Source organism: Astyanax mexicanus, chromosome 24, assembly GCF_023375975.1.
Source record: "Astyanax mexicanus isolate ESR-SI-001 chromosome 24, AstMex3_surface, whole genome shotgun sequence".
Lineage (NCBI taxonomy): Eukaryota > Metazoa > Chordata > Actinopteri > Characiformes > Acestrorhamphidae > Astyanax > Astyanax mexicanus.
This window is the reverse complement of record NC_064431.1, coordinates 7,094,702-7,119,286: the sequence shown is the minus strand read 5'-3', so window position 1 is coordinate 7,119,286 and position 24,585 is coordinate 7,094,702. Positions and strand designations below refer to the sequence as shown.

Sequence of the window (24,585 nt, the reverse complement as noted above, 5' to 3'; positions counted from 1 at the left end):
GACTGTAATAAAACAAATAATGAAATATGCCACTTATAATAATATATTTTCTTGATTACTATCATTTACACAACATTTAACTTGAGTTAAAATCTTTATCTTTGTGTAAACTAAGATTTTTCAAATTGATGTTTCATTTCATGATGTCTCTTAATATTACCCCTTCATTACGGCAACTGATTCCTGACATATTAAACATACACACTTCCCTCTGAACTCAGTAAAAGAATAGTAATTTTCCTAATGTGCCTAAAATTATCTGCATTTGCTGTCTATTTTTAATTTCTTTGGAGTTGTCATGTTCTCCCAAAAGCTAAGTGTTTTTAAAAATACCCTCATCCACACAGAAACATTATACCAGTTAGAAACACTGAAATTAACATGCCATCCCAGTACAGGGCGATCATACCTCCTACAAAATAACATCAGAACACATGTTGAAGTAGAGAACTAACAAGCATACTGCTGGTAAACAGGATTAAAAAAATATGGGATGTGAGAGTAAAATTAAATTAAGCTGTAAACATGTTATTAATCCTAAGACACCGGAAACAGGCATGGCACTGTCCTGGTTTCAGGCTCATCCTTAACAAACTAAGCTAATGTAAAGAAAATTAGACAGGTTTTCATTAAACTGCATTTACCCCGACCACACCCCACTTCCCTATCATTGGAGTTTTTCAGAATCTCCACCATAAATGGCATTTACAAAAAGCTATTTTTTATTGGCATAAAATGCTGTTTAGTGTGGATGGCAGGCCAAAACAGACAAAAAACTTTGTTTTAAAAAATACCCAGATTCTTGTGGACCGGGCCTAAATCTTTAGCAGTCAAGCATTTTGCAGTTAAAAGCAGGTTTTGGATTGCCAATCATTACAATCATTGGACCACAACTTGACATAAAAACAAAAATTATACACAGATTCTGCCTAAAATATTATAATATGTCTTACCTTTAACTTAACATTTAGCATTTTGGAAATCAGTTTTTGTTTCACTAACAAGACAAATATTGACCATGGCTGTCCAAACCTTTACACGCACAGTAATTGACATTTGCCTCTGAAAGAAAGAGATTAAAAAATCCATACCCAGTCCTAGGGGCTTTATCATGCTCTCTAATGAGTGTTTGGCACAGATAAAAGCTTGCTTGTCCCCAGCTTCATTTGGCCACAACTCAACACTACCGTGTGAACCCACAGCTGAGAAAGTGCAAACTTGTTGCACTAAAAAGCTTATCAGAAAGATTTTTCAATATCTATTCTATTATTCCCTGAAGATTTTTTTAACGACCACATTTTTTCAATACATATACATACAGCTTTGGAAAAAATAGACCACTTTAGTTTCTGAATCAGTTTCTCTGATTTTGCTTTTTATTGGTATATATTTGAGTAAAATGAACATCGTTGTTTTATTCTATAAACTACAGCCAACATATATCTCAAATTCCAAATAAAAATATTGTCATTTAGAGCATTTATTTGCAGAAAATGAGAAATGGTCAAAGTAACAAAAAAGATGCAAAGCTTTCAGACCTCAGATAATGCAAAGTTAATATTCATAAAGTTTCAAGAGTTTATAAATCAATATTTGGTGGAATAAGCCTGGTTTTAATCACCGTTTCCATGCATATTGGCATGTTCTCCTCCACCAGTCTTACACACTGCTTTTGGATAACTTTATGCCTTTACCCCTGGTGCAAAAAGTCAAGCAGTTCAGTTTGGTTTGATGACTTGTGATCATCCATCTCTCTCTTAATCATATTCCAGAGGTTTTCAATTTGTTAAAATCAAAGAAAAACAACATCATTAAGTGGTCTTTTTTTTCAGAGCTGTATATAAATGTATTGTTGTGGTTGAGGTCATGAGGCTGCTGGGGGTTTTAACATCAGTTACCATCCCAGGCCTCATTTCTATTCACCGAGCTTTCTGCCTACAAGCATCCTCCATCTGATTAAATTCTTACTTGAGGTGACTGAAGACAGCAGTGTGCCGTCTTTTCATGTGGAGAGCTCTTTTTTGAACTCTTGAGGGTTTTTTGCTTCAATGGAAAAGCTTCTTTCTGTTTCTACAGATGAGAAAGCACAATGGCAGAAGGGTCTTATTCATCTTCTGTGAAGCTCCTGCTCTCTGACTACCGTGTTTTATCAGCCCATCTACAGGAACTTTCACCCCCACAGCACGCACTTCAGGCACTATTTTGATCATAAAACCACACATGATGTGTTTATATAACGAAACTGGTGGGTATTTGTAAGCAGACTGCCAGGCATGATTAATGTTTTTAATGCCAGGCCACTGAATGTGTGAGCCTGAATGTGTGAGTAGATGAGGTAAATGATGGTTTGTTTTTGAGTTAAGTGTCGCCCAGGATGAAAAACGTGGACGATTTTGTTTTAGAGATAAGCGGACCTACATTAACAGCTCACCTGGGTCATTATCAGAATACCTGGCCTTTTACTATTCAACACTTATTTTGTTTGGGCTTGAAGTGTTTATAGGGGCAATAAAGACCCAAGTGGAAATACAAAAGCACACAAAAGGGGAATAATATGCATAATATGGGACATATGGGTTTAAATAATATGGGAACCATTTAACAATGTTTATTACTAGGGCACTGAGTCGTCCAGTGGTCTAAAGCTGCCACTATGAGCGGGAGATCGCAGGATCGAACCTCCGCTCATGCAGTTTTGGCCTCAAGCTGCCGGCGCTCAGAGGGAGCACAATTGGCCCTGCTCCCTTCAGGTGGGTAGATGGCGCTCTCTCCGCACATCACTACAGGGTCTGTGAGCTGATGTATCGGAACCTCTGTAATGCTGCATCAGTAGGCTGTGGCTGGCTTCACATGTATCGGAGGAGGTATGTGTTAGTCTTTACCCTCCTGGTGTGTTGTGGCATTACTAGTGATAGTGATTACTAGGGGTGTCCTAACGAGTGGGTTGGGTAAATGGCTAAGTAAATTGGGGAGAAAATGGGAAAAAATTAGAAATAAAATTATACAAAAAAAAACAATGTTGTCGATAGTACTGTTACTAATCATTCTTATTGAAAAGTGTTACCCAATAATTTAACTACCTGTGATATTTTACCATGACAGGATGGACAGTTTAAGCTTTAACTCAGCTCAATATGGAGACAAAATGAGCATGGAATATGAAATGAGTTGAAGGGCCCTATTTTAGCGATCAATAGCACACTAGTTAATTGTGCTTTGCGCCACTGAATTTAGGGGTGTGTCCTGTGTCTTTGGTATCGTAAGAGCGCAAAAAATATGGATTGCACAGCTCCAATGGGGCAAAGGGCATGTACAAATTCTCTTAATTATTCATGGGTGTTTTTTTTGGGGTGTAACATGAAATAAACCTATCAGCGTGTCAGTATCCATCCCCTTTTAAGAGGCAGGTGGCGCTGACTTCTGTGTGTTCCTATTTTAAGAGCGCATAGGAAACTAACTGCGCATTATGCTGTGAAGATAAACCAGCAGCTCATATAAGAGGAGAGTAATGTTATTTTATTCTCTTTCTGTTTATTTTTGATGTAACACTCAATATTAATCAAGCAATCAACCATTATTTACAGTGGAGCAGGGGATCCTCATTTACAATGCCGCTGAGCATTTACAGTTTAAAAGGGATTAAAATTATTTTAAAAAAATTAAATTAAAACTTACATTTATTATAGACAAATATATATGTAAAAAAGGAAAATTTTAAGGGAATTTTTTAAAGGACATTTTAAAAAGATGATAAAAATTGACATAAAAAGTTGTTTAAACATAATTCAAGTTTACTATACAGTTAACTTCATAACATGAATTATATTTAATGTTTTCAGTTATTAATTTAATTTATTTAAAGAATTTAAGTAATTTATTAAGGGGGGGGGGCAATTGGAAAGGTGTATAACTTCAGTTCATTTAACTCATTTCAAACTTTATTTTTTATTCAATTTCATTCTAACTTCATTAAACTGACATAAAAGCCTTAGATAAAAGTCTTATAACTCAAACTTTGTTTAAATCACACAGATTTGACTTATCTTTGATCAGGTAAGATCAATGAAAAGAAAATGTATTGTTTAAATATTTTTCCATTTTATATTTGTAGTAATGTCTTAATTTAGAGTCGTTTTTGACAATGTATTGTTGTTTTTTATGAAATTTTAACAACTATGTTGTGACTCAAAATATTATATTATATTATAGCATATATTATATTGCCATACAGTACCAGTCAAAAATTTGGACACAACTTTAATTTCATTTAATGTTGCTTTCTTCCCACATTGTAAATGAATACTGAAATCATCCAGACTATGAAGGAACTATAAAGTGTTAAACAAACCAAAATACTGTGTGAAGCATTTCTATGTATTAGAACATTACTCAAACAGAGCTATTCCCTGTTAACCAACTTCACAACTTCACAACTTTACAACTGATGCTCTCAAACAAATTAAGAGACAAGAAATTCAGGTAATTTACTCTTACCAAGGCACATGTTATAGTTTGTTTAAATTTTAGTTTAGTAAAAAAAAATTCTTAATGTTTTGGATGAACATTTGAAAGCAATGAAAAAACACTGACTTTAAGGTTTGTCCAAACTTTTGACTGGTCCTGTATGTTATATTGATATTAACCCAAACATCAACACCTATTAGAAACAACATGAAGGTACGACCAAAAAGTCACGAACCCTTTGGAAATGCCACCAAAACAAACAACAAAAGCCAATTGAATCAGTTGCTTGTGATGAGATTCGACAAGAAGGCCTAGATTCTTTGGACTTTTTGTCTCCAAGGCAACGCCGGACTAATCCTCCAAAGAGATGAAGGTTCATGTTGGCATGGTAACTGCGATCATCTCCAAGCTTGTACATGAAGTCTACTTTTGGCACCAGACACAAGTCAACAGAGTCGGCTGCCTGCGATTGACTGTGATCGAGCCGGCACGATCGCAAATTTCAAAAGCTTTCAGAAAGATAGAGACCCTCCCCTAAACTGATCTGCTGGCCAGCCTGTAGCTCAGGGAGGTCTCAGCGCTTCTATTCAGGGTGTTTTATTGTGGTTTTTGAGCCATGTGCAGGAAGTGAATATCTCCCAGTGAGTGTGTGGGTGGGTGTTGTTGTGATGTCGACTGTGGAGCCGTGCTTGGTGCTTTCTGCGCAGCTGTCAAACTTTTGTTTTCTTTTTTCACTCTTATTTTGGACAGAATGCTTCTAAACAGTTTTGCATGATGGGAATGTTTCTATTGAGCACTACTAAGACAAATACAGGGACTGACAGCAAAACAGCAACATGCAAACTGTCACACCTTAGCCCATGTTTGTCATGTTTCTTCTTTTTTGGCCCTTTCTGCTCCTGTCTTGTTTTCTTGTTTGTCTTCTTTAGTTTAGCTTGTTTTCCTAGCCACGTGCTCTGTAGCGGAGATTTAACAAGCCACAGACAAGGAACACTTGGGGGAGACAACGAGGGGGCTGGGTTACAAATGAGACATAGGTAGGAACACCAGGGAGGAACAAACAGAGCCACGTGCTCTGTAGCAGAGATTTTAGCACATGGCTCTGTTTGTTCCTCCCTGGTGTTTCTACCTGTGTCTCATTTGTAACCCAGCCCCCTTGTTGTCTCCCCCAAGTGTTCCTTGTCTGTGGCTTATGGGCTTTAAGTCTAGGAATGTTCCTGTCAAAAGCCCAAAATCTTTTTCAAATAATAAACTTTTATTTTATTTTATCTTTATTTTATCCCCTTATTGACTCTGACGGGACTGGAAAAAACATTGCCCCAAAAATTTTGGGGAATTATACACAGCAAACATGTACATTTTTGCAAGTTAAATCTTCTTAAATCTAGTTTAAATGTTTGAAATATCTCATTTTTGCACGTTGTCAGAATTTGATAAGAATATTTAGCTTATTTCTATTTTATTATTTAAATTCAAAGTAAGACTGATTAATATCATTATTCATAAAATAAGCTAAATAATCTTATAATCACTCTTAATCATTTCCAAAGCTTAGTAAGACTTTTTCTTATCATATATATCAAGATTTATTGCCTTGAAATGAGATAATTTCACTTTTTATTTTTTATTTGCAATGTAGAAGGGTTCAACATTAATAATGAATTGCAAAATAAAACATTGGAAAAAAAACTAAATAAATGTAGGTAAATTGAGACATATGTGCATATACATATAATATATATATTATATATACATATAATCAAATAAATCTTCCATTGGGGTAAACACATTTTACTTCTAACAATTTACTTATCATAATCCTTGATGCACGACTTGAATCAGGTAAACATCCTTGATTTTATATTGTTTGACTGGTGACTTTTTGCGCTTATCTTGAGAGTCTTATCTATGAGAATCCTTATCCTTATTTTGTGCAGTTTGATGCCATTTTTTTATGATTTAAATTAAAGAAATGTTAATTTTAAGAAATGTTTTGCACCCAAATTGTGTATTAATTATACTAAATAGTAAATGTGGTATAAAGTATGTATTATAGATAAGAATTTATGTTTTGAGGGTACTCAAATATCCACAATACAAAACTCAGGACTGTTGTTTGACCATCAGAGGGTGCTGCTGAGTAAATCCTAAATAAATGGGTTTATTTGGAGCAATTAAGCAAAATTTGGAGTGTATAAAAGTTTATAAATGTTTAATAATTTTATACTGAAACAAAATACAGATTTTCTCAACACAGAACAATATCACTGTAGAGGAAGTATTAAAAAGAGAGAGGAGATGCCTCTCTGTGGTTAAGGTGGTTGAGAAGAGGGCACTGACTGCACAAACTGCTGTCCATTCAGGATGATGATGGGCATTAACCGCACACCTCCATTATGGACAAAAGGAGCAAGTTCAGTGTCAGGCTGCTGTCACAGAGCTGCTCTAGAACAGACAGACTCAAGAGATAATTTTGTACCAAGAGCCATCAGGCTCTTCACTTCTTCCTAGTGTGATCAGAAGAATGAGAAGAACTGAGGGACACTCTAGAAACTTTACTAAATACCTACAAATACCTACATGTTTATTCATTATTGAAATTATCTGCACTTCTTGCACCTTGTTTTATTCATCATTGAACTGCCTTGTTTATAAGTTTGATTCTTTGCATACTTTTAAGTTTTCTATTTATCGTTTATATATATATATATATGTGTGTGTGTTTAGGTGTAGCCAGGATTTTCTTGTTTATATTTTTTTTTCACTTTTTATATTTTTGTGCTGTATTTTGTAACTTCTACTGACTGCTAAATTAACTTTGGGATTAATAAAGTGTCTATCTATCTACTGTATATACAGTACCTTATAGTATAAGTATTAGGGTCACACCCAGCCTTTCACATATCAACCTCAGAAACTGAAACTGTTCACTGTAAAAGAGTGTTTCAATAAAAAAGAGCTAAAAGAAAAATAGGTCATATGCCGACAAACCAAAAAACGCCATAGTACTTTGTGTTAAATTTAATGTAGTACATTTAATGCTGTTCTTTACTGCAAAAACATGAACATATTGTTCACAATTGTTTATGCGAATGTTGATTAAATAATTATAGAATATGTGTTTGTTTACGTTTTCACTTCATAATTGTAACATCTACTCTTAACAGTGACAGTTCATCAAAACCATATAATTACTGCAATTTTATAGAGATGAAATTAGCATTAAGTCAAATGGAGATCAGCTGCCCACTGGGAAAATGAATAGTCCACTCCTGTATAGTGTATAATAATTCTCATGGTTTAGAAATAAACAGCTTAATCTCAATATTTCACTACACTGCTGCCACCTAGTGTTGATGTTAAAACTCTGCTATCAGACAGACTACTTGAGGGCAGATTATTTTTTATCATTGATCTGTGTGTGTGTGTGTGTGTGTGTGTGTGTGTGTGTGTGTGTGTGTGTGTGTGTGTGTGTGTGTGTGTGTGTGTGTGTGTGTGTGTATGTGTGTGTGTCACCAGTAACACTTAATACATTAAACACGCATTCTTTTTATTTCTTTTTGCATGTTTCTCCATGCTTGTACTAAATATTATTTTCTGCAAACTAACATACAGCACAAATAGGCTAGAAACTCCTCCCACACACCTCTTTGTAAAGCTGTTGCTTTGTTGTTTTAAAAACTGCAAACAAGAAACCTTGTTTTATCGCCCTTACTGTTATTAGTGTGTGTGTGTGTGTGTGTGTGTGTGTGTGTGAATGAATACAATCAAAGAGGTATGATAGGGAAACAGATTACAACATTTATTCTGTGGAAGTGCTTGATTATTATAGAGAGATTTTAGCAACACCTAGAATTCATGCATTTCTACTGAATTTATTTTATTTTATTTTTTATTTTTTTGTTTTTTGTTTTATATATATGTTTTCCTATCCTATATATTCATTTGCACTCGTCATTAGACTTTTCGTGAATCATTTTTAATGTCAGAGCCCTCAAAATTCTATGAAGTTTGGAGCTACTTTGAGCTTGTTAATGGGATAAAATAGATATTTTTTTTGCATTTCATTATGCCCCTATCACTAGCATTGTAAGGCTGTTGAGAGCATTGGCAAAAAGCTCTGTATTTCAGAATGCTGACTGTGAATTGAGGTGGACTGTTTAACACAGGTTGTACTTGTTATCATGTTTCACTACATCCGAAGTTCATTTCACACCGGAGTTCTCCTTTAACTTCTCTCCACCCCCAACTGCGCCCCGCTGCTCTCGCTGACCAGCACGGCAAGGCGCAGCTGTATTTACAACACGCGTACTGAATGAGAAGAGCTGTCCGAACTTTTGACTGGTACTGTATGATTGCAGAGCAAATGTATTTCTTGGATGCTGTTCAGTGTCATTAGGTCAAAATCTAGATGTATTTAATTCCTGATTTTCTGAAATCATTATTTAATAGTTTAATGTTTTATTTTAACGTTGTGGTGTTTGTCACGTGACTGTGGAAAGATCAGCGGATTTAAAAGTCGACAGGGACTTTTATTTTGTGGTTTGGAAATATGCTGGGGACCGTATTTATTATTTTATTTAATGTATCGTTCTGTATTATCTCTGTCAACATTAAATAGCACTTAAAACACGTCCACATTTAATAGCACTAGCTAAAAACGGTGAATAAAAAGATTAGCTTTTTTTTTATAAGTTTAAATAATGTTCTCAACTCTTATGATTCTGGAGGTTAAGTTACAACTATAAAGTACAATGTATTTGATAGGTCAAATATATGATTTCATTATTTAATAAGTATTTTTAGATATTTCAATATATTTTCGCTTTGTGACTGTAGAACATATATTATCATTATTATAATTTATTATGTACTAACTAAAATGTTAAATAAAACAAAATATAAAAACAAATACACACACGACACGTTTAGCTAATTTTTTTAAGCATTCTTTTAAGACTTTATTATATATTTTATCTCAGGTGTCTGTTTTATTTGATTATTTTAAAAAAGTATTCTATTAATTAATTTATTTTTCTGCACGACTGTTATACATATAAAATAATTCAATTCAATCAATTATGATTATGAACAAATAAAAATGTAAATTTAAAACAAAATACATTTACTTAATCTGTTACTGTACTTAAACACAATTTCTTAATTTCTTTTAGTATTTTTTAAATACTTTTAGTATTGGTTGGTTTGGCTTTTTTATAATTGTATGACTTTTTTTTTATAATATATTGTATTTTCTGACTCAGATTTCCGTTTTATTTGAAAATAAATACGTTTGTTTTTATTTGACGTTGGTGGCCACGCCCGGCGCGTCATTACGTCTTTACGTGCCCGTAAAAGGGGGAGGGGCGCATAAACAGGGATCTGAACAAAGAGAGACGTTGAGCGCGAGCTAGTGAATTAAAGGTATGTAAACAGATTAAAATGCTTTAGATCAAATGTGTGCATGCTCCGCGGTTCGTGGCAGTGCTAATGCGTGCTGCGCGCGCTGCACCAGGCCTTTAGATTTCATGCATTTCTAAGCTCCATCAGTGCAAAGTGGAGCGCCATTACTGTGGAGGGTAAATGGACAAAATGGCCATTTTCGATCTGAGCCGATCTCCATTCGTCTCCTGTAAACTTCCAACGCCTGCACTCAGCAGCTGCGCAGCGCTGTCTGCATCGGAGGGTCTGGAACCCCCTGTTTTCCTGGTGATTTTGGATCATTGGGCGGTTAGCAGCAGTTAAGAGTACCTGGCTGGGCTGATTCTTGGTCTTATTCCCAGGATAATGCAGGAGGTACAGTTGTTTGATGGCCTTGTTTGGCAGCAGCCTGCATCCTCTTCCCCTGGAGAACATGCAGCAGCAGCAGCTCTGTGCTGGAGACTGGATCTAAGCTTGCATAGGTGCTCCATGATGCATAGGTGCTCCAGTGCTGTAGAGTATCTATGATTAATATATCAGTAATGCAGAGTACCTTGCAAAATATTTACATATGGTAGTATGATGTGGGTTAGCTATGTTATGTTTTTATGTTTTGTGATTTGAAAAGGCTGCAAACTTAAAATTGGTAAAACTTCCATTGGATGTTCATTCAGGATTAAACCCAGGGGTGCTATGATCATGTGATGATAGACATTTAAAAAAAATGTCAGTCTGTGGTTAGAAAAAAAAAAACTTTTTAGTTACTCCATATTAGAGGTGGGCGATATGGCCCTAAAATAATATCACTAATGTTTATTTTTAATACTCTTGATAACAATACTCTTGGTGATATGACAAAACAAAGAGTTAAAAAATATTGAAAAAATACTCTACTGCAACAGAATAAATAAAATATTTTATTATTGCATCCAATATGATTTGGCACACTCCTTACTGAGATATTAAAAATACAAGAATCTTATTATATTTGTAACAGAAATCAGTGATCCAGAATGTCATGCTACTAATAAAGTAAAATGAATTATATTGGACAGATATAATCTGGCTCTAGTAGACATATAATGGGAAATGATAACGGTGTGAATTTTTCTTTTGCTAAAAACAAATGTAGTACTCTGATGTGATAATTAGGGGTGGGTGATAATTCAGGGTATAATATCATTTGCGATATTCTAAAATGTTTGCGAAATTATTGCATACAGTACGATATGGCACACCCCTACTCCCTATAGCTATAAAGTTTACCGAATGGGCCTGTTGGTATAAAACGTTTTTGTGGACGATATATTGTCTGTAATATAAACTATATTATTGTCTATTTATGACCTTTAAATGCCACTGGCATGATGATAAAATAGCATAACAAAACCATAAAAAGCGTCAGAAGCATTAAAAAGAAACAAAGTATTTTTACATTCGCTTTTATTTTTTATTTTTTGTATATATAGATTCTATCTTATATAATTGTATATTTCCTGACACTTCTGTCTTCTGCCCTGCTGTAACATAGCAAAGTTCCAAGTTGTTGGATTAAAAAAGGTATATCTTACTTCATTTTATGCCAAGTTTTCCCAAGTTATATTATTTCCTAGAGTTAATCTAGTTCATTTACAGCCCTTACATATAAATGGCTGACAACCTGTTTAGTTCCACGCTGTTCAAATTAAGAACGTTCACATTGTTTGTTTTCTTTTTTTATACCTTGCAGATTACAATCATGCCGATTCGCCGTTCAGCTGGGGCCCCGCCCAAGGAAGATGCACCCACAGCACCTGAGGCAGGTAAGGATGGCCCTTCGTGTGCAAATCAATGAAAACGTATAAACACTACATTTGTTTTTTTTTTAGTTGTCCATTAGCTCTGTCCATTAGCCCTGTCAGACCTCTAATTATTTTCTTCACTGCTGAAACTGAGACCACTGATAATCTGAGCTAAAGGAGCGGTTGCCATGTGGGTCAGCCAGACGTTTTCCTGTTTTTTCCAGTTTTCTCCATCTTTTAAGAGTCTTTTGAAACAGTGCTCTTGGGTCATCTGTAATTTATCTAAAGAAAAGACTTTTAATAGTTACAGAGTTCTCTGTGTTTCTGTATCTTTTTCTAGTTATGATATTGAAAGTGTGAATGTGCTGTGTGTAAAAGTGCAAATGCTGCAGTAAAGAGTGCAGTAACATCATATGTTCCAGTACTGCTTTCTTACAGACAAAAGTCTTTGTAAATTGACATTTAAAAAAACATTCATTTCCGAAGCTCAGTTTATTTACATTACTGCTTAAAGCCAGTTGTTTGCTAAAAATCACTCCCTATTTTAATTTTTTTGTTTTACAATGTATAAATTGTATTAAAAATCATTTTTGTTTTCCTAAAAGTAAGGATCCTTCAGTTCACTCTTAAGGAATATACACCTGTGTGCTTTGTTGGTCTGGATCTCTTCTAGAACCTAAAACCAACTCCGGAGAGTCTGCTTCTGCAGCTGAGGATTCGGAGCCGGCCAAAGCCTCTTCAGAAGAGAAGGCTAGTGGAGAAGCAGGAGAGAAGTCTGCTGATGGTGCCGAAGATGGAGAAAAAGGAGAGGACGGAGAGAAGACGGCTGATGGAGAGTCTGAGAAGGAGGGAGCCAAAGATAAAGGGAAAAAGAAGAAAAAGAAGGATGCTAAAAAAGAGTGAGTAGTTAGTAATTAAACATTTGGACCCAATCCAATTTCTCTTTTGTACCCCAGCCCCCTATTAATTGGGACAACCCATTCAAGCACCCATTACAGATATATAGCAGAGGAGTGCTAAAGTTCAGCAACCTAACTGCTGCTTAACTAGTTACATTGAGGTCATCTTATATCTTCAGAAAGGAGGCAGGTGGTCCAGTCATTAATTATAATTGTCCATTTCTTAATTTCTGTGTTATGGGGAGCTGAAGTGAGCTTTTGTTAGCTTTTATTTTGTTTTGTTTTTCTACTCCACCTTAAAGGTTGCAGCGTCTGCTGTCTGTTGCACCATTTAAGGTAGAACGGGACATTTAGTTAGGTAGCTACTTTTTTAAGTGCTTGTTAAGAAGAAAACACTAAAACATTAAACTATGGTAATAGAGTGGTTATTGTAATTGTTTACAAGACAATTTGGGAGTTTCTTTGGTTGCTTGTGCGCCATCTTGTCAGTTATTCTCACAGTCCTCTGTTTTAAGTGTGCTTCTGAAAAATCTTTTTGAACGGTCATATAGCCCTAACACGTCCCCCTCCAGCCTTACAAGTATCGGGGCACCCTAAACCTAGGCATGAACATGCAAAACACATATGGGTAGGGAGGTTTGTTTGGTTTTTGATTTTAATATATTATAATCAAAATGAGTTATTTTGTGTGTCTTTTGAATGTTTTAGTGACAAAGAAGGAGCTGATGAAAAAAGCAAAAAAGTGAAAAGAAAAATCCCTGCTTGGGCCACCATGTCCGCCAGCAAACTTGCCACTGCCCCAAAAAGTGTCTCTCTGTTTCAGCCTAAAGTTGAGGAAATCCTCCTTGATGCTATTCAGGTTTGTGCATACTTTTACCTTATATTCCCAGTATATTCCAACAACATCTGAGGCTGTGTATATCAAACAGCCAAAACTGTATAAAATAATTTTAGAATAGTTTCCTTTGTTCTGCTTTTCACTTAAATGCTGTTAAACCACATCAACCCCCTTTACTGCTAATGTTTTTAAGACTCTGAATCCTGAATGTGTGTTTCTTTGCTTGATTTACCTTCAGAATTGTAAGGAACGCAACGGTGCCTCTATCTTCACCATCATGAAATACATAATGAAGAAGTATTCCCCCATGGAACTAGACAAAAGGACAAAAAGCCTATACAAGAGGGCGCTTAAAAAGCTGGTGGAGAAAGGGGCTGTTAAACAGGTGACTTCTTAAAGGCTGAAACTTTTTTGCAGTGTTTGTACCAGTCATTTTCTGTAAGAACATGTTTCATTGTGTTTTGTTGTCCCTTACAGCTGAAAGGAAAAGGCTTCTCAGGAAGTTTCACCATTGGGAAGCTCCCTGCTAACCCTCCCTCAAAGAAGGTACATCTTGATGCTGCTTGCTAATGTCTGCATGATTCACTAGAGCAGGGGTGTCCAAACTTTTTTTTGTTGGGGGCCAGAAGGAGAAATAAAAAACAAATAATGAAATATACCACTTTAAATAATACATCTTCCTGATTACGTTAATTTACACACCATTTTACTTGACTTACTATCTTTATCTATCTTTGACAGTGTTGTGTAAACTATATTTTTTCAAATTGACGTTTCATTTCATGAATTTTAAGACACTTTAGCCCTTTTTCTGCGCTACAACTGAGCACTCTCTCCGCTTTTAGACTCTTTAGCCCGTTTTTCTCTGCTACAACTGAACACTCTCTCTGCTTTTAGACTCTTTGGTCCGTTTTTCTGCGCTAAAATTTCACTCTCGCCGCTTTTAGACTCTTTGGCCCGTTTCTGACAGCTAGCGTTCAAACTTTGAATCTCACATTATAAAAACCTTCTTAACAGCGGGCCAACTTTCATTCTATTTCTAAAATACCTTGCGGGCTGCTCCAAAAAAGGAAACGGGCCGTAAAATGGCCCGCGGGCCGTAGTTTGGACACCCCTTCACTAGAGAGTCCAAATGGAGGTAAATGAGACATTAATAAAGCAAGAAAAGGCTGTTCTGTTTTATTAGTGTGTGAAAATAAGTCTTCGCCGAAGCTGGAACCAAATATCTTGTTTGTGATTGGTTGACAGAAGCCTACAGCCTCTTCGGCACTAAAGGGGACACTAGGTGAGAGTCTCCCTCTGATCATGACTCGTCTGTGCGAACCGAAAGAGGCTTCGTACATCCTTATCAAGAAGTACCTGGAGCAGCATTTCCCTCAACTCAACGTGGAGAACAGGTCAGCGTTAACATAAACCTTTTGAGTACAAAAGGCACGATATGATCGTTTCACTACTGTACTGGTTCTGTAAATAAAGCCACACAAACGTGCTGTATTATAAATTTGGCCTGCTAGGTGGACTGTAGTTGCACCAATTAAAGGGACGTCTAAATGTGAAATGGAACAAAAATGAAATACGGTTTTCAAAATGTATCAAATACAAATCTGCGATGTGCAAAAGTATTCAGTCCCATTTACTCTGAAACCCTTAGATCATCTCATTGAGCATCTGTGGCAAAACATGAAAATCGCTGTTAACAAATGCAGAGCTTGAGCTATTTTGCAATGAAGAATAGGGAAAATGCTCATTCTCTAGATGAGGAAAGCTGGTAAGGAAGGAGGGATGGGGTTATATAGCTGGCTATCTGGTGTGGGAATGTCCAAAAGACTAACTTTCAGTAGCTGAACAAATTTGAAAAAACAAAACATTAAATCTAACTGCAAAATTCAGGCTATAGCAGTATCCCAATGACTTTTCATGAATCCAGCAAACAGCTTTTCTGCTAATTTTGTTTGTTTATTTATTTATTGAGTAATAGCATGTTGTTCTTGACATTAGCAGGTAGATTTACTCTACAGATTTATTGCTTTTCTGATATTTTCACAAGTACCGAAGACTAGTGCTATTTTCTTAAATAGACAAAATAAAAAATACAAAAAGTATTGGATTTCATAGGGCCGTAGATGTGATCGATGTTTCTTAATGTTCTCCAGGCCTGATGTGCTGAAGAACTGCCTCCAGAGGTCTGTGGAAAGGGGCTATTTGGAACAGATCACTGGGAAAGGTGCCTCTGGAACTTTCCAGGTTAGTTCCTCTTACTTTGCATGTAGTTAGTGGGTTATCTCGATATTTTTTTTTTTCTTTTACCTGGAGACAGCTAAATTGATGCTTTGGTTATAACTATAGTTCAGTCAGTCCAAATGTTCATTATAATCCTGTTTTATTATATAAATCCATGGTAAATTTTGTGTGGTAATAATCTAGACCTTATTTGGAGACATTTGTGTAAGGGGCATGTGAGGTGAATGTGTCTGTTCTGTTCTAACAGCTGAAGAAGTCTGGGAATAAGGTGCTCCTGGGTGGAGGGCTGCTGGAAGATGCTATTGTTGCAGCAATCACTGCCATGAATGAGCCCAAGTCCTGCAGTATAAGTACACTCCGCAAGTTCCTGGTAGAGAACTACAAGGACCAGAATGTCTATCTTCTCGGTAAGCCCACAGCTGTAGACGTCTTAATCAGGAGCTTACATGTCCCTCAGATATACAATACCAGTCAAAAGTTTGAACACCTTGTTTTTTTTTTTTTATTATTTTAAAATGTTTAGCATTGTAAATTAATACTAAAGTCATGTAAAATATAAAGAAAAATATATGAAATTATTTAGTTAACAAAAAGTGTTAGCTGGAATGTTTTTTATGTTTTAGATTCTTTTAAGTAGCACCTCTTGCTGAGATGACAGCTTTGCACATCTCTAGATTTTCTCAATGAGTTTTATGAGGTAGAGTCACCTGGAATTCAGGCTTTCAGTTAACAGCTGTGCTGAACTCATCTCTCAGCTCAACTCGTTAATTACTGGAGTTTCTTGTCTCTTAATGTTAGTTTGAGAGCATCAGTTGTAAAACTATGGAGAGGTAGAGTTACAGGTATACAGTGAATAACCCTTTTTATGGCAAGATCTACTGAACTAAATAAATAAAAAAAAAAATACTCTTATTAAAGAATCCTTAAGTGCAGTCGCAACAACCTTCAAAAATGTTATGATGAAATTGGCTCTCATCAGGACCACCCTGGAGAGGAGACCAAGATTTACCTCTGTTGCACGGGAAAAGTTCATCAGTTACCAACCTAAGAAACAGCAAGTTAACAGCACCCCTTTAGTGTTAATTCATAATGTAGGAAAATGAAAAACAAAAACACTTAATGAGAGTATGTCCAAACTTTTGACTGGTACTGTGTATACATACAGGGGTTGGACAGTGAAACTGAAACACCTGTCATTTTAATGTGGGAGGTTTCATGGCTAAATTGGAGCAGCCTGGTGACCGATCTTCATTAATTGCACATTGCACCAGTAAGAGCAGAGTGTGAAGGTTCAATTAGAAGGGTAAGCGCAAAAGAGGACAAATTGTTGGTGCACGTCTTGCTGGCGCATCTGTGTTCAAGACAGCAAGTCTTTGTGATGTATCAAGAGCCACGGTATCCAGGGTAATGTCAGCATACCACCAAGAAGCACCAACCACATCCAACAGGATTAACTGTGGACGCTGTAAGAGGAAGCTGTCTGAAAGGGATGTTCGGGTGCTAACCCAGATTGTATCCAAAAAAACATAAAACCATCACTGCAAAAATCATTGCAGAATTCAATGTGCACCTCAACTCTCCTTTTTCCACTAGAACTGTCCATCACCACAATAAATTATTGTGGTCTAAAACCAGGTCCAGACAACACAACTGAATAAATAGAATAAATATATACTTGGTTTTGATCTTACTGTAAGATTTTATCACCCAAATTAATTCTTCATTTTATCATTTTAACAGTTTGATGTTGACCTTTCTCTTTTTAGTGTCAAACCTGAAGAGAACCCTGCAGAGGTGTAAGGTGATGGGCTGGATGGAGCAGATCACTGGTCACGGCCTCAGCGGATCCTACCAGCTCAGTTATCCTTACTACCCAAGGTACCCTTACTACACACTCCTCTTGAGGAACTAAATCAGAAAAGGAGCTCCTGGCATCTTGAAGATTTAATTTGTATCATAAGCTAATCAATTGTACACTAGACCAGGGGTGTCCAAACTTTTTTTGTTGGGGGCCAGAAGGAGAAATATATTTGAAGTCACGGGCCACAGACTCTGAAATAAAACAAATAATGAAATATACCACTTTTAAATAATACATTTTCCTATTTCATTTACTTACCATTTTACTTGACTTACTATTTTTATATCTTTAGATTTTTCAAATGGATGTTTAATTTCATGATGTCTCTTAATATTAAACTCCTTAATTACGGCAACTTTTAGACTCATTTGCCCTTTTTCTGCGCTAAAACTGCGCACTCTCTCTCCGCTTTTAGACTCTTTTGCTCCGTTTTTCTGCGCTAGAAACGCGCACTCTCTCCGCTTTTAGACTTTTTGGCCGTTTTTCTGCGCTAGAAATTTTCACTATGGCCGCTTTTAGACTCTTTGGACGTTTTTCTGCACTAGAAATGCGCACCTTCTCCGCTTTTAGTCTTTGGCCCGTTTCTGACACTTAACTTTGAAGCCCACATTATAAAAACCTGCTTAACAGCAGACCAACTTTCATTCTATTTCTAAAATACCTTGCGGGCTGCTCCAAAAAAGGAAAGGGGCCACAAATGGCCCGCGGGCCGTAGTTTGGACACCCCTGCACTAGACATATTGAGGAATCTTTAGAATTAACACGTCCTGTAAATACTAAGTCTGTAGTCAACAGATAATAACCGTATATTTAAGATTTGTAAAAAAATTAAAGATTGTATTAATATAAAGCTTAAACTTATCAAAGGAAATAATTTTTAAAATGGGACATTTAAATGGGTATCTGCGTGAGGGCTACTAATTAGAAGATGTTGAATTATGTTGCTATAAAATATTGCAATTTTTTTTTTTACATGCCCTTTTCCTTCCCCCCTAAACAGTCCAGCAGTACTGTTTCCTGAGATGATGGAAAAAATCAAGCAGAAAGAGGAAAAGAAGCTTCAGCATAAGAAGAATCGGTATTCTGATGACAGTGATGAAGAGGAGGAGGACGACAGTGATGAAGAAGAGGAGGAGGAAGAAGAGGAAGAGTCAGAAGACGATGAGCCTCCTCCTCCCAAGAGGTTAGAAGATTTGTTCTTTTTATGTAGTATTCAGGATAGTTATAAGAGACATCTTTACAGATGGAGCATAATTATGGTGTAGCACCGAATAATCTGGTAAGAGGAAAACACTCGGTTAATAATCTCTTCTCAGTTTGTTAGACCACCAGAGGGAGCTCCATCATAAGAAGCTATTGATGTTTCAGTACACAACACAAGTTTTAAAAACCTTTTTTTTTTTTTTTTTTTGCTGTATCTCAGTTAACCAACCAGTCACCACACAGTAGCAGTAATGCTAGCATCTTGGCCTTTGTAGCTAAAAAAAATAATTTTCTAAAATTAATTTAATATACTGGACAAGTGGTTAGTTACTATTTTTAATTTGGGTTTTTTAGCCTTTAGCTCCATTGACTCTCATTTGTTTTGGACTCACTAATTAGCTCCCTCTAGTGGTTTGCAGTCATTCTTTGATATAACCGAGAAAATAGCAAGACCCATTTCTAGTGAAGTTGTTTAAAATTCATCAGTTTCATCAGAAAGCTAAAAATGCTTCAGTAGTGCTCTGTGTGAACTGACTTTAAAAGTGATTTAGCTTTAAAGGAACAGTCAGTACTTAATGAGAACGAGTGTGTGAAATGGCTACAGCAGTCCAATTTTTAAACACTAGAGAGAATTGTCTGCCAAGTTCACACGTAGCACCTAAACTTTAAACAGCATAGTTCAAATTGGATTAGCAAGCTAGCTTAAATACTAGCTGCTGTAAAAACACAGTTGTGCATGGACCAATGCTTAAAATGCCTGTCCCTTACTCAGCTATGGTCGGCAAACCTTAATGAAGCTCAGTGATTACCTGTCCTGGAGAAACATAGCCACATTTCCCATTTCCATAGCTCCAGCATGCTGTGTGCAGGCTGTTGTGTTTTATACCTGGCCACCTGGGTTGTGGAAATGGGACTGGGGGATAAAACCCACGTGGATTTCCGTGTGACGTATCGTACAGTTAAAATAAGAACATACTGACTGAAGCACTGCTGTCAGGAGCTACCAGTGCTTAAACTTAACATGTTTCTTTAATATCTTCTATCCTGATCATGTTAAGTTACTACAGAAAATGATTGGTTGTTTTTTTTTCTCCACAGGGGTCAGAAGAGGCCTGCGCCCAGAGGCCGTCAGCCCGCACCCAGCAAGAGAGCTAAGGCTAGCAGCAGAAAGCCAGCGAAGAGACCGGCTGCATCGACCAAGAAAGCTGCCGCCAAGAAGGCCGCGCCGCCCGCTAAAGCCACGCCAGTCAAGAAGGCCGCTCCAGCCAGCAAACCTAGAACACCCATCGCCAAGAAGATGACCAGCAGAGGGGCCAAACGACCGGCGCCCAAGAAGTCACCCGCTAAGAAGCAGGCAGCTAGTTCTCCTGTGAAGTCTAAGACTGCTGCTAGCCGAAAGTCTCTAAGAGGCAAGAAATAAGCTCAATGGTTACCTGTGGGTGAAAGGTCAACTGTAGCTCCTTAGACTGCAGTGCTTTTGCTGTTTCTTTTATTTTTCCCATGTTATTTTAGTAGCTTCACTGTTCTCCCTTTCTTGGGGCCTCCCATTAGATGAAGATTCAACTTTTCTCCTCCCCTTACAGTCCATCTACTGTAGTATTCACAAAACAATTTCCGTTTTTTATTTTATTTTATTTTTTGGCAAAGTTGTTGAGTGCCGGAAGTGTTTTGTTTGCATTGTTCTAGACGTTCTTTTAGAACACTGTTTGTGCGATGGTGAGCGCCATCATGTCTTGATTGTGCACGAAAAGATTGATTTCAACCTGTTTGTCTTTGCATAGAGACCATAGTTCCTTTCACGTTCTCATGTCCACAGTGTTTGAGAGATCTCCTCCAAAGTGTTCATGTTTATTCTTTGCGTTTTTTTAAAAAGACATTTCAGTCAAGTTGTGAAGTTGCATAGTGACGTGTGAAAACAGCAGACTCCAACGGTCAGCTCCTTCATGGGAATGAAGAGGTAACGTGCCTAGATTTAAGTTTGTCAGGCAAGCTCTGCCTGAACTGGGGCCAATTTTAAAGCAACGGTGTTGAACAGCTGTACATGCGAGATAGCAAGGTATCATTTGGGTGGTTTATTATTTATTTTTTTTCTTTACTACATAATATGAAGGTGAAATGTATATGATTCTTTCTTTGTGTAATAGGGGAAAAATAAACTGACAAACCTCCATAAGTCAAAATAAGTTGAATATTATGTAAAACGGTTAACCCAGTGGTATTCTGTGTAATTAGCGAGTCAGGGAATTGGATTTTATTTGATGAGCTTGTTGCTCATGACCTGCATGCATGTAACTGATATGCTTTTCTGTAGTCCTTAATAAAGTGACTATATTTGTACTCCATATGACTTCAGCTTTATCATGGGTGGTGTACTTCTATTGAGAGAAACTATACACACACACATGCTCAAATTGGGTATATGTTTTATGGTAAATGTTCTGTATGCTTGATTTTGGCATTGCCATTAGTTGGTACAGCATGGTACAGCATTTTGCAGCGATGGCAAGGGAATTAGAGATTCAATTTCAAAACTTAGTTATAGGGTGAAGGATACAGTAAAATTAATGTTTATACAGACCACTGTGAGATGCCAAAGAATAGGTTGTGCTCAGAAGCTCAGTGAATTAATCTGGATAGGTTATTATTATTGATTTTCACGATTAGAAGCTGGAATTATTATTATTATTATATATATATATATATATATATATATATATATATATATAATTTATTTTTTCCCTCATGTCTTTATTATTAGATTTTAATAAGAATTTATAACACATTTTACCTTGTTTTGATCTACTGAGTGTCTCGTTCATTGGCAGATCTTTTTGCCTGTTTTAAGCAATATTTCTTAAGAAAAACAAAATTTCATGAATTAGGATTAGCCGGCAGACTTCGCCTACGGGAGGGATCTGTACCTACTGTCCATGGCAAGTCTGCAGAGATGTAAGCATGAACTAACTTCCATTTAGCACAAGCTAGCACTAACCTGTGGTAAACGCTCAGCATAAACATGGTGTGGCCCGAATTGGCTTATTTACATAATAATGACAGCCCTTAAACAGCTTATTCTGAAAGGGACTGAAACTAAATAGAATAGAATAGAACTGGAATAGTGATTTTGTGCACAGTACTTAATGAACATGTTTTGTGTAGACCATAGAACGTGTGTTAAAAGATGTATAATATGTACCATTTAAAAGTATTTTTTGCATGTTTGGTCCAATTAGACCTCTAACCAAAAACATACAGACTGTCTCTTTAAGTTGGACGTTATTGATCCATTTACACTGGAAATTGGTACATGTTCTACTTAGTGAAGCGCAATCTGTGAAAAGAGTTTCCCTCAGGCAGTGGGGGGTTAGGTCACTTCCCTGGGGGCAGCTAGTTGGTCCTTAGATTTTAACCTATGACCTTCTGTCTGCTGCCTCACATCAGACCCCCTACATTCTACATTTTTAAGAAATGTGTTATCTTAAAAAACACAAAGACCGAGATAAGCAATCATTAACTGCTGACTCACAGCTGTGACAAATGAACATTTGCTTCAAGATTACAGAATATCTCATCTCACCCAATGGAAACAAATATGGCTTCTGTTGAAATTCACCCCACCCAGCAGCAGACAGTACATCGTTCATCCTGTCACAACATGCCTCGGCCTAAACATGGATTTTTGTAAGAGTAGAAGTGTTCCTTCCAGTTCAGCTCCTAGTCTGTATACTGTATGCAGTTGTATGTGACCGACTGCTCTGCCAGTTGTTTTGTTTCAGTCATTTTATTCTCAGTCCCCCGAGGAAATCTGTATGAGGTTAAAATTTTCCAGAGCATGTCCTTCTGAACCTTCACTCAGTGCAGTGTTTTTCTGGTGTATGCTATGTGTTTTCCACCAGACCGTCCTCCAAAGAAGTGTGTGAAAGGCTGGTATATAGAGTAAATCACAACAGTAGGGAGTCTGAATTGTATTATAACCTAAACTACAAACGGAACAGATGATAATCCTTTGCTTTAGTTTTTGCCTCTACTCTCTAATTTAATTGAGCAAACAAAACATTAATCCACTTAACTTGTTTTTAGAATCTCTTTTTTTTACTCAACGGATGCACTTTGAAAGAATGAGGTTGAGTGTAAGTAACGCTGCCTTCAAGTCCTCCTCGGAAATTCCTACTTACGAGATTTTGTTATACTTTTGGTCTATTATCATAAAAAAACAGGAGGTTCATTTTTCCCTACTCAATAGGATTAAAGCGAATAAGACCCGCTTTAATGGGGAACTTGGGCTTATCTAAAAATCCGAGTTTTCCACTGGTAAAACTTGAGGGCAGAGTAAATCCTCTCCACATAACACTGATACTAATAGGGCACTTGAAAACAAGGACATACCATTTAGAATGTAAATCTCACAGAAAACACGGATTGGTCTTTTTTGCACAAGAAAGACCAATCAGGATACTGTTAACTTCACACTGCTCTATTAGCCAAAAATGTTGACTGTGCCATTTAGCCAAAAGTTTTTGGACTCCACTGTTTAAACAAATGTTTTTTTTTTACTCCAAAACCAGTATTTTAAACGTTATTAATAAGGTTTTTGAATGTTATTAGATACATTCTATGTTTTTCCAAGCCAATGTGAAGTCTGTTACCAAACTTTTCTTTTCTTAGTTTAATATTATATATTACCTATCTACACTGCCTGGCCAAAAAAAGTCTCCACCTGGATTTAAGTAAGTAAATGATGTGGGGTTGCTGCTGCAGTTGGTCTGCAGGTTTAGGTTCAGCAACAGTAGGGGAGAGCAGGGTAATGTGAGACATCGGGTAATGTGAGACACCCCTTGTATCATGGCAACTGAACACAATTGTGGTCATGTGACCATTATGTTGTCAAGTCCCTCCCATTTCCCACTACTAGGAAGAGGAAGTTGTTGCTGGTGCTGTTAAGTTTTGTTTTTTTTTTCACAAAAAGGTATTTTATGCATTTAAAAGTAAATTTTCTTGCTTTGAACTTAATCAACTATTTTATCAAAGTAAATTGATTCAGGTAGAAAAACTAATATCATACATGCTTATGAACTTTCAACATATCAAACCATGTGATTGATGCTAGTTGAAGATTAGCCTGATTTGCTAGAGATTATGTTTTTTCTAAAATGGTAGCCGTGGGGTAAAGTGAAACACCGTCCCAGCCAATTGGACTTAGAAACATTGTGCAGGTAGGCTAGAGTGTGATTACATAGATAAGAGATTACATGACTATATGATTCTGTAGGTTAACTTTCCAAAAGCAAAATCTATACTAATGAATACTGTACTTTTTAGGAAAAGAGGGGTTTGGCAGATTCTTAGCACGTCAACATCTCTCTGTATGAACTCCTGAGGCAACATCCCTGCGAAGGGCTACAACTTTCAATAAAACAACAGTGAGGGAGTTCTTCGAAAATCTCGCTGTAGTAATGGACTGGTGACAGAATCAATTCTTTAGCTGCATAAGTTTTATGGAGACTTTACCTGTAATTTTTGGCTTTGATTTCAATAAGGTTCTTCCCTTGTCTCTCATCTTTAATAGACACGCATTTGTTACAACATGTAATGTTAATGGTAGTTTAAAAGTGGAAAACATAAGTGGAACAGCACACCCCCAACTGGTTCACTTTACCCCCTTAATTTCTCTGGTCTGTCTTAGTTTACCCCTGAGTTGGGGTAAAGTGAGACACAAGACCACTTTTTTAAAAACAAACATATTTTCATTGCCCTTTGTCTTGAAGACATTCTGATAACTTTAATAGCTAGGAAACATCCTGAATTAATTGGAAAATTTAAATTTTACTTATATATCATTGTAGCTCAGCTAGCAAGGGGCAAATGTAAAAAATGGCT

General features: G+C 36.6%; 1 protein-coding gene across 3 annotated transcripts; it reads left to right on the top strand.

The window, feature by feature from the left end:
- Positions 1-8,783: 8,783 nt before the first annotated feature.
- On the top strand, positions 8,784-21,050 carry hp1bp3 (heterochromatin protein 1, binding protein 3). Of its 3 annotated transcripts, none has more exons than XM_022682326.2 (12): positions 8,784-8,808; positions 11,615-11,687; positions 12,340-12,565; positions 13,274-13,424; positions 13,642-13,788; positions 13,881-13,949; positions 14,652-14,800; positions 15,557-15,647; positions 15,892-16,051; positions 17,411-17,522; positions 18,506-18,688; positions 19,807-21,050. In XM_022682326.2, exons 2-12 carry the CDS (start codon positions 11,624-11,626, stop codon positions 20,126-20,128), a joined length of 1,674 nt encoding a protein of 557 aa, XP_022538047.2. In that variant the 5' UTR covers positions 8,784-8,808; positions 11,615-11,623; the 3' UTR covers positions 20,129-21,050. The 3 variants fall into 3 exon arrangements, with proteins under 3 accessions (XP_022538047.2, XP_007251451.3, XP_015461889.3); XM_007251389.4 differs by lacking the exon at positions 8,784-8,808 and adding an exon at positions 9,761-9,888; XM_015606403.3 differs by lacking the exon at positions 8,784-8,808 and adding an exon at positions 10,064-10,260.
- The last annotated feature ends 3,535 nt before the right edge of the window (positions 21,051-24,585 follow it).